The 10,109-nt window shown below is 45.9% G+C and overlaps 1 protein-coding gene across 1 annotated transcript; it reads right to left on the reverse strand.

Annotated features, from left to right (window-relative positions):
- Positions 1-8,024: 8,024 nt before the first annotated feature.
- MARCKSL1 (MARCKS like 1) lies at positions 8,025-9,444 on the reverse strand. Its single transcript, XM_054292354.1, has 2 exons — positions 9,344-9,444; positions 8,025-8,637 (listed from the first exon to the last, which is right to left on the reverse strand). Exons 1-2 carry the CDS (start codon positions 9,404-9,406, stop codon positions 8,089-8,091), a joined length of 612 nt encoding a protein of 203 aa, XP_054148329.1. The 5' UTR covers positions 9,407-9,444; the 3' UTR covers positions 8,025-8,088.
- Positions 9,445-10,109: the final 665 nt, after the last annotated feature.

Consider the following 10,109-nt stretch of genomic DNA (forward strand, 5'->3'; position numbering starts at 1 on the left):
CCTGATTTTTTCCTGATTATTTTCCTCATTTTCCCTGGTTTTTTTCCTGATTATTTTCCTGATTAGTTTCCTCATTTTTCCTGATTATTTTCCTGATTTTTCCCCTGAATTTTTAATGATTTTTCCTGATTATTTTCCTGATTATTTTCCTAATTTTTTCCTGATTATTTTCCTGATAATTTCTTGATTATTTTCTTTATTATTTCCTCTTTTTTTCCCTGATTTTCCCTGATTTTTTCCTGATTTTTTCCTGATTATTTTCCTGATTATTTCCTGATTATTTTCTGTATTATTTCCTCATTTTCCCCCTGATTTTTCCTGATTATTTCCCCGATTTTTTCCTGATTTTTCCTCATTTTTCCCCTCATTTTCCCTCATTTTTCACCCAACTTTCCATCTGAATTTCCCTCCCAAAGCCAGTACATAAATCCCAACCCATTTCCATCCTCACCCTCACCTCCCCTTCCTCCCCTTTTCCACAGCCAGAAATGCCAAAAAACCCCCAATTTTCATGCGGTAAAAACCCAAATATTTGAATTTTTTTCCCTTTTTTTCAGTCTGCTCTCCTTCCTCAGGGGGATCCCTGTGCAATTCTGGAATTTTCCAATTCCACAGGAATTTTTTTTGCTGTTGCACTGCTGAGGTTTCAACTCCAATAATGCTGCTAAAACTTCCCCCGGCTTCTTTTGCAAAGGGTTGATTTTTTAATTCTTTTTTTTCCCTTTTTTTTTCCCTTTTTTTTTTTCCCTTTTTTCCCCTTTCTCACGTGGAGTTTTTGAAGTCTCTTTGGGGTCTGAGTGAGGTTTTCACTCTGAATTTTCGGTGTTTTTATGTGAAACAAAGAGAGAGAGATCAGTGTAACTTTGTGTCTGGGAGGGAAAAACAAAAAAAAATCTCTTGTGGTTTTTTAAAGAAGAATATTTTGGATTTTCAGAACCTTTGTAATAAAACTGCTCCGTTTCTATGCTTGGTCTGATTTTTCCTTAATTAATTCATTACTTTTCAGAGGTTTTTTTTTTTTTGGATTTCATGGAGATCCCAACGAAAAAATGAGAGGTGGAATTAAGGTTTGAAAAATGAAGCGTTAATAATTAATTAAGGTAAGAAAAATAAGGCATTAATAATTAATTAAGGTAGGAAAAATAAGGCTATATTATATTACATATTATATTATACTATATTATACTATATTATATTATACTATATTATATTATATTATATTATATTATATTATATTATATTATATATTGTTATATTATATTATATTATCATATATAATAATATAATATAATATAATATTATATATTATATTATATTATATTATATTATATTACATTACATTACATTATATTACATTATATTGCATTATATATTACATTACATATTACATATTACATTATATATTATATATTGTATTATATATTTCGTATTATATATTATATAATATTATATTATATAATATATAATATATAGTATATATTATATACTATATATTATATACTATATATTATAATATATATTATATATTATTATATATTATATACTATATATTATACATAGTATATTTTTATATTATATAATATATAATATACAATATGCAATATATTATATATTATATATTAAATAAATATAAATATTTCTATTATATATATATAAAAAAGATATTATTCCCTCCTCCTTTGAGGAATGTTGGTTTAATTCCAGCCACCAAAATATTTCATTTATTTATTTATCCTACACCTAAAAAACTCCTTGAATCTCTTTTGGAAATTGTTATTTCCTTTGTAAATTATTTTGGGATTTGACTTTTTAAAAAAGATCCTCCCTCTGTCTTGAAAAGTGAACTCCAAACCTGCTGGGTTTTGGGGAATTTTGATTTTTTTGGTGATTTTATTCCCAAATTCCAGCTGGGTCCTGACCCCTGACCCTTTGTGGTTAAAACGGAGCAATTTGGGAATAATAAATGATGGGAAATTCAGCATTTAATTCATCTTTGGCCTGAATTTCAATGCTTTTATCCACAATCCAAGAGGATAAAATCAATTTATTTAATTATGAGCAGCTCCATTGTGGAGCTGAGCGTTCACCACACCCGAAATGGCCACAAAACCCCAAATTTGCTCTTTTTGGAGTGAAAAAAAGCAAATTTTGTGCGTGCTGGAGCAGCCCCACCCTCCCTCCCGTGACATCCTCCCCTTTGGGGACAAAACTCCGGAATTCCAGCGGGATCTCCCTGAATTCCCTTTTCCTAAAGCGGCTGCCAGGCTCCCGAATCCTTCCAAATTGGCTAAAAATTCCATTTATTTCACACTTCTGCTCAAATAATTGAATCCATTTGGGAAGCAGATCCTTGATTTCGGTTCCCTTGCACAAAAAATTGGAATTTTTATGGATATTCCCACCTACCTCGAGTCTGGATGCTCCCGAATCCTTCAAAATTGGCTAAAAATTCAATTTATTTCACACTTCTGCTCAAATAATTGAATCCATTTGGGAAGCAGATCCTTGATTTCGGTTCCCTTGCAAAAAACTTGGAATTTTTGGACATTCCCACCTACCTGGAGCCTGGATATTCCTAAATCCCAAACCCCCTTCAAAATTGGGTTAAAAATCCATTTATTTCACCCTTCTGCTCAAATAAATGAATCCCATCAGGAAACAAATCCCTGATTTTGGTTTCCTTGCACAAAAAAATGGAATTTGTATGGATATTCCCACCTACCTCGAGTCTGGATGCTCCCAATTCCTTTAAAATTGGGTAAAAATTCAATTTATTTCACACTTCTGCTCAAAGAAATGGATGCATTTGGGAATCATCCCCCTGATTTTGGTTCCCTTGCACAAAAAATGGAATTTTTGGACATTCCCACCTACCTCAAGCCCAGATGTTCCCAAATCCTTCAAAATTGGCTAAAAAATCCATTTATTTCACCTTTCTACTCAAATAAACGAATCCCATGAGGAAACAAATCCCTGATTTTGGTTTCTTTGCACAAAAAAATTTGAATTTTTGGACATCCCCACCTACCTGGAGCCCGGATACTCCTAAATCCCAAACCCCCTTCAAAATTGGCTAAAAAATCCATTTATTTCACACTGCTACTCAAATAAATGGATCAACTTGAGGAGCAGATCCCTGATTTTGGTTCCCTTGCATTAAAAATTGAATTTTAGGATATTCCCACCTACCTCAAGCCCGGATGCTTCCAAATCCCAGTTTGCCTTCAAAATTGAGTTAAAAAACCCATTTATTTCACCCTTCTACTCAAATAAATGGATCAATTTGAGGAGCAGATCCCTGTTTTTGGTTTCCTTGCACAAAAAAATTGAATTTTTGGACATTCCCACCTACCTCAAGCCCAGATGTTCCCAAATCCTTCAAAATTGGCTAAAAAATCCATTTATTTCACCTTTCTACTCAAATAAACGAATCCCATGAGGAAACAAATCCCTGATTTTGCTCTCCTTGCACAAAAAATTGGAATTTTTGGACATCCCCACCTACCTGAAGCCCAGCTGCTCCTTCCCTTCACCGCGGTGCAAACAACGCTTTGAAATTTATTTTATTTCCATTTTGTTGTTGTTGTTGTTGTTGTTGTTGTTTTCTGCTTTTTCTCCCACCAAACCATCAGGATCAGGGGCTGGGGCTGGGAAATTTGGGAGCAAAGGCACCAAATGGAGGAGAAGAACGGGAAGGGGCAGAATGCGGGAAATGCGGGAAATGCAGGGAATGCAGGGAATGCAGGGAATGCGGGAAATGCAGGGAATGCAGGGAAATGCAGGGAATGCAGGGAATGCAGGAAATGCAGGGAATGCGGGAAATGCAGGGAATGCAGGGAATGCAGGAAATGCAGGGGAATGCAGGAAATGCGGGAAATGCAGGAAATGCAGGGAATGCAGGAAATGCGGGAAATGCGGGAAATGCAGGGAATGCGGGAAATGCAGGAAATGCAGGGAATGCAGGCAATGCAGGAAATGCAGGGAAATGCAGGGAATGCAGGGAATGCAGGGAATGCAGGGAATGCAGGGAATGCGGGAAATGCAGGGAAATGCAGGGAAATGCAGGGAATGCGGGAAATGCAGGAAATGCAGGGAATGCGGGAAATGCAGGCAATGCAGGAAATGCGGGAAATGCAGGGAAATGCAGGAAATGCGGGAAATGCAGGGAAATGCAGGGAATGCAGGGAAATGCAGGGAAATGCAGGGAATGCGGGAAATGCGGGAAATGCAGGGAATGCGGGAAATGCAGGAAATGCAGGAAATGCGGGAAATGCAGGGAATGCAGGGAATGCAGGGAATGCAGGAAATGCGGGAAATGCAGGGAAATGCGGGAAATGCAGGAAATGCAGGGAATGCAGGAAATGCAGGGAATGCAGGAAATGCAGGGAATGCAGGCAATGCAGGAAATGCAGGGAATGCAGGAAATGCAGGGCCAGAGGCTCCATTGGCGCCTCCTCCTCCTCCTCCCTTTGTTGGGGATTTGGTTTTGCTCCCGGCCGCGCCCTTTGCGCTCCAGCGGATCCCGCGCTTTAACAAATGAATAAATTGAAATTAAATCGGGATTTAAATCGGGAGCTTCACGCTGAGTGAAACCCCCATAGTAATAGCAATGATAATAATGATGATAATAGTAGTAGTAATAATAATAATAATAATGATGAAATTATCTTCATTAAAATTAATTTTTAATTTTTCTCTAGGCAAACGAATTTTTGAATTTTAATATTAATTTAATTCTTTTCATTAAGAACATGAAAATTTCTTTCAATTTTTTTCTAGGAAAATGAATTTTTAAATTTTAGTAATAATTTAATTCTTTTCATTAAGAAAATGAATTTTTAATGTTTTTTTTCTAGGAAAACGAATTTTTCAACTTTAGTAATAATTTAATTCTTTTCATTAAGAGAATTAAATTTTTTCGATTTTTTTCTAGGAAAATGAATTTCTTTTAAAATGTGTTAATAAGAATTCTTTTCATTAAGAAAATGAATTTTTAATGTTTTTTTCTAGGAAAACGAATTTTTAAATTTTAATATTAATTTAATTCTTTTCATTAAGAACGTGAAAATTTTTTTCAATTTTTTTCTAGGAAAATGAATTTTTTTTTAAATGTATTAATAAGAATTTAATTCTTTTCATTAAGAAAATGAATTTTTAATGTTTTTTTCTAGGAAAATGAATTTTAAAATTTTAATAATAATTTAATTATTTTCATTAAGAAAATGAATTTTTAATGTTTTTTTTTCTAGGCAAATGAATTTTTAAATTTTAATATTAATTTAATTCTTTTCATTAAGAACATGAAAATTTTTTTCAATTTTTTTCTAGGAAAATGAATTTTTTCAAAATGTATTAATAAGAATTTCATTCTTTTCATTAAGAAAATTAATTTTTAAATTTTTTTTCTAGGAAAATGAATTTTAAAATTTTAATAATAATTTAATTATTTTCATTAAGAAAATGAATTTTTAATGTTTTTTTCTAGGAAAATGAATTTTTCAACTTTAATATTAATTTAATTCTTTTCATTAAGAACATGAAAGTTTTTTTCAATTTTTTTCTAGGAAAATGAATTTTTAAATTTTAGTCATAATTTAATTCTTTTCATTAAGAAAATGAATTTTTAATGTTTTTTTTTTCCTAGGCAAATGAATTTTTAAATTTTAGTCGTAATTTAATTATCTCCATTAAGAAAATTAAAATTTTAAAATTTTTTTTCTCGGAAAATGAATTTTTTTAAAGACGTATTAATAATAATAATTTAATTAATTAAGAAAATGAATTAAATTTTTTTTTTTTTTTCTGGGAAAATGGAGTTCTTTTCAATTTTTGAATGGGGAAATAAAATAAAAATCGAGGCTTTGGGAGGAGAAGAGGCGCAGGGCCGGCAGCTGAGCAGCGGCGGGGATGGGTTGGGAAGGTCCTTTGTGGCTGCATCTGCTGCCGGTCAATTAACAGCGAGCGCTAATTAAAGGCAGCAGCTGCTGCGCTCAATCAGCAACTGCCAGGACAAGAAGGACTCGAGCTCTCCCGAAAAGGGGTCACCATTTATTCCTTTCAAATCTTACAGCTTTTGTTCGCTGGTTTGGTTGGTTTTTTTTAATTTTTTTTTTTGTCCTTTCTTAAGATTTTCGTATTTTTTTTACAAGTTAGAAAATCGCAAATCAAGCTTTTTTTTTTTTGGTTTTTTTTTTTTTTTTTTTTTTTGCCGTTAAAAAAATTATTTACACAGAGAAAAAAAATAAAGAAATAAACAAGGTTGGCTTCACATTTTACAGCTGGTAGGGCCCCCCTGTGACCACCCCACACCCTAAAATGATCCCTTAAAGCAGAATTAAACACAGCGCACTTACAAGCTTTATGGTTTTAAGCCAATAGGAGACATTATAAAAAAAACGAACCAGATTAGCTTTTGGAAAACCATCGATTTCTAGAGAAAAAATAATAAAAAAAAAAATTTAAAAAAAGCACGAAATACTCGAAAATGAAAAGCCAGAACCGGGAATGCGAACTGAGAAACAAAGAGAAAAAATAAAAGGGTAAAAAAAATAATTAAAAAATGAATCCGAAATCCCATGGAACAGTCAGAGGAGAGGGGACAGTCTGGAGGCTGCAGAGATCCAGAGCAGGATTTGGGTTCTTAAACTGTAACTCCAGAGGCGTCCGGGACAAACCTTCCTCCCCAGCTGCTTGATTTTGTTGTTATTGTTGGGTTTTTTTTCCATTTTTCCATTTTCCCAAAGAATTCAGCTCAAACTGCTCCAAGTGGCGGCGGCGGGAATCCAAACCAGCGTTTTCTACGGGGAAGGGGGGAGAGAGAGAAAGAGAAAAACCCAGCGAGGGTGGGCGGGGAGGGAGCGCGGGGCGTGCGGTCAGTCCGGGGGGCGGGAGGGGCCGGGACGGGCCCGGGGACAACGGGGAGAACGGGGGGCGGTGAGAGAGACCCCGGGAAAACGATCAATGACCCGGGTTGGTGTGAGAGCCCCCGGTGATGGCGATCAATGACCCGGGTTGGTGTGAGAGCCCCCGGTGATGGAGATCCGGGATCCGGGTTGGTGTGAGAGCCCCCGGTGATGGAGATCCGGGATCCGGGTTGGTGTGAGAGCCCCCGGTGGTGACGATCCGGATTGCTCGGGCAGGGTCCCGGGCAGTGTGAGAGCCCCCGGTAAGAACGGAGGGCGGTGTGAGAGCCCCCGGTGATGGCGATCCGGGATCCGGGTCGGTGTGAGAGTCCCCGGTAAGAACGATCCGGGCTGCTCGGGGATGGTCTAAGAGCCCCCGGTGAGGACGGAGGGTGGCGTGAGAGTCCCCGGTGAGGCTCCTGGGCAGTGTGAGAGTCCCCGGGCTGCTCGGAGAGGGTCGGGGTCGGTGTGAGAGCCCCCGGTGATGGCGATCAACGATCCGGGGCTGCTCAGGGAGGGTCCTGGGCGGTGTGAGAGTCCCCGGTGATGACGGAGGGCGGTGCTAGAGCTCCCGGTGAGGGCGATCCGGGGATCCGGGCTGCTCGGGGGGGATCGGAGTCGGTGTGAGAGCCCCCGGTAAAAACGATCCAGGCGGCTCAGGGAGGGTCGAGGACGGTGAGAGCCCCCGGTGAGGGCGATCAATGATCCGGGGCTGCTCGGGGAGGGTCGAGGGTGGTGTGAGAGCCCCCGGTAAGAACGATCCGGGCTGCTCGGGGATGGTTTAAGAGTCCCCGTGAGGACGGAGGGTGGCGTGAGAGCCCCCGGTGAGGACGGTCAGGGCTGCTCGGGGAGGATCGAGGGCAGTGTGAGAGTCCCCAAGCTGCTCGGAGAGGGTCGAGGGTGATCCAGGCTGCTCAGGGAGGGCTGAGGGCAGTGAGAGTCCCCGGTGAGGGCGATCCGGGGATCCGGGTTGGTGTGAGAGCCCCCGGTAAGAACGATCCGGGCTGCTCGGGGAGGGTCGGGGCGGTGTCAGAGTCCCCAGGGGTGACAATCCGGGGATCCGGGCTGCTCGGGGAGGGTCGGGGCGGTGTCAGTGTCCCCGCGCTGCTCGGGGAGGGTCGGGGCGGTGTCAGAGTCCCCGCGCTGCTCGGGGATGTCCCCGCTGAGGACGGTGCCCGAGCGGTCTCTACTCCTCCTTCTGCTCCTCCGGGCTCGCCGCGGGCTCCGGCCCCGCTCCTTTCGAGGGCTCCTCGGCTTTGGCGGTGTCTCCGTGGCTCTCCCCTCCCTGCTGCTGCTGCTGTTTCTCCTCCTCCTCCTCCTCCTCCCGGCTGCCCGCGGCTTCCCCGCCCTCCTGCCCCTCCTCGGGGGGCGCCGAGGGCTGCAGCCCCCCGGGCGGGCTCTCCTCGCTGCCGCGCCGCTCCTCGGTCGGCGAGGAGCCCGAGGAGTCCCCGGCGTCCTTCTTGTTCTTGCGGAAGGAGATCCCGCTCAGCTTGAAGGGTTTCTTGAAGGAGAATTTCTTCTTCTTTTTAGGGGCGTCCTCCTTGGGGGTCGCGGCCCCTTCTTCGCCCTCGGCGGGCTCGGCGGCGGCCGGGGCGGGCTCGATGCTGTCGGCGCCCCCCGTTTGGGCCTCGCTCTCCTCCTTGGGGGGTTCCGCCGAGCCGTTCCCGTTCTGGGGGGCAGCCTCGACCCCCGCCTTGGGCGTCATGTCCCCGTTGGAGATGACATGGCCGTTCTCCTGCGGGGGGGGAGCGCGTCAGGAACCGCCGGGACCCCCGAGCCCCCTCCCCAAATCCCCCGCACCCCACAAAGGGCGTCCCAAGGGAAAACGGGGGGCACCGAGCACGGGGGAGATCCAATGGGGGGCACCGAGCACGGGGGGATCCACCGGGGGAAACGAGGAGAATCCACCGGGAATGGGGGGCACCGAGCACGGGGGGAATCCACCGGGGAAAACGGGGGGCACCGAGCACAGGGGGATCCACCGCGGGGAAGGAGACGGGGACGGAGGCACCGAGCACGGGGACAAGGGGGGTTTGGAGCCGGTGGAAACGGGGAGCACCGGGCACAGCGCGGGGCTCCCCCGAGGAAAGGAGCCACAAAAAGGGGGTGCAAAGAGCCCGGGTTGGGGTCTCACGGGGGGATCCGCTCGCTGTGGGGGGGCCCAGACCGCCACCACCGGGCGGCGCCCGCGCTCCGCTCGCGCTACCGGGGCGGCGGCGGCGGCGGACGGGACCCGCCCGGTGCCGGGGGGAGCCCGGGGCGCGGCGCGGGCGGCGCCGCATCCCCCGGTACCCGCGGGGCTGCAGAGTCCCCCCGAGCGGCTGCAGGGCTCCCCCGGCTCCATCGCGGCTCCATCGCCGCGCCCTCCCCGCCGCGCTTTGTCCGCGCCGCCGCCCGTCCCGGCGGAGCGAGCGGAGCCCCCCGGTGCCCCCGGTACGCACCTGCCCGTTGGCCTTGGCGGTGTCGGGGTCGCCGCCCGCCGCCTTGGAGCCCTGGCTGCCCATGGTGCGGCCTCGGGGAGCTGCCGGCCCCGCCGCGGCGGCTGCGCTGGGCGGGAGTGGGGCGAGCCCCCCGCCGGCCGCTGATAAGGCGAGGGGCGGGGGCGGGACGGGGCCGAGCCCGCCCCGGGGGCGGGGGGAGAGCGACGGAGCCGCCGCCCCGCCCGCACCGGGGGGTTCTGGCCCGAGCAGAGCCCCCTCCCCGCGGGTGCGGCCCCGGGGGTCGGGGCGGGGGGGTTGGGGTACCCCCGTTCCTGGGTGGGGTCTCACGGCAGCTCCGTCACCCCCGCGGTGCTGCTCGCCCATCCCTGACAGATCTGGCGTCCTGTTCACCCCATCCCTGTCACCCTCGGGGTGCTGTTCCCCCCAACTCCAGGACCCCCGGCTGCCCCTGCCCCAATCCCTGTCACCCCTGCAGTGCCCGTGCCCCCATCCCTGTCACCCTTGGGGTGCTGCCCTGTCACCCTTGGGGTGCTCTCACCCCATCCCTGTCATTCTTGGGGTGCTCTCACCCAGCCCTGCCACCCTTGGGGTGCTGCTCACCCCATTCCTCTCACATTTGGGGTGCTGCTTGCCCAGCCCTGTCACCCCTGGGGTGCTCTCACCCCATCTCTGTCACACTTGGGGTGCTCTCACCCCATTCCTGTCACACTTGGGGTGCTCTCACCCGGCCCTGTCACCTTTAGGGTCCTGTTCACCCCATCCTTGT

Source organism: Melozone crissalis, unplaced genomic scaffold (genome assembly GCF_028551555.1).
Source record: "Melozone crissalis strain CALT ecotype California unplaced genomic scaffold, PUWL_Pcris_2 ptg000108l_1, whole genome shotgun sequence".
In the NCBI taxonomy this organism is placed as follows: Eukaryota; Metazoa; Chordata; class Aves; order Passeriformes; family Passerellidae; genus Melozone; species Melozone crissalis.

What these genes read in the sequence shown, in the direction of transcription:
- MARCKSL1 (XM_054292354.1), bottom strand. Translation starts at nt 9,406, where the DNA reads ATGGGCAGCCAGGGCTCCAAGGCGGCGGGCGGCGACCCCGACACCGCC. An exon ending in CCGCCAAGGCCAACGGGCAG is followed by an intron (nt 8,638 to 9,343) that starts GTGCGTACCGGG and finishes CCCCCCCCGCAG; the next exon opens with GAGAACGGCCATGTCATCTC.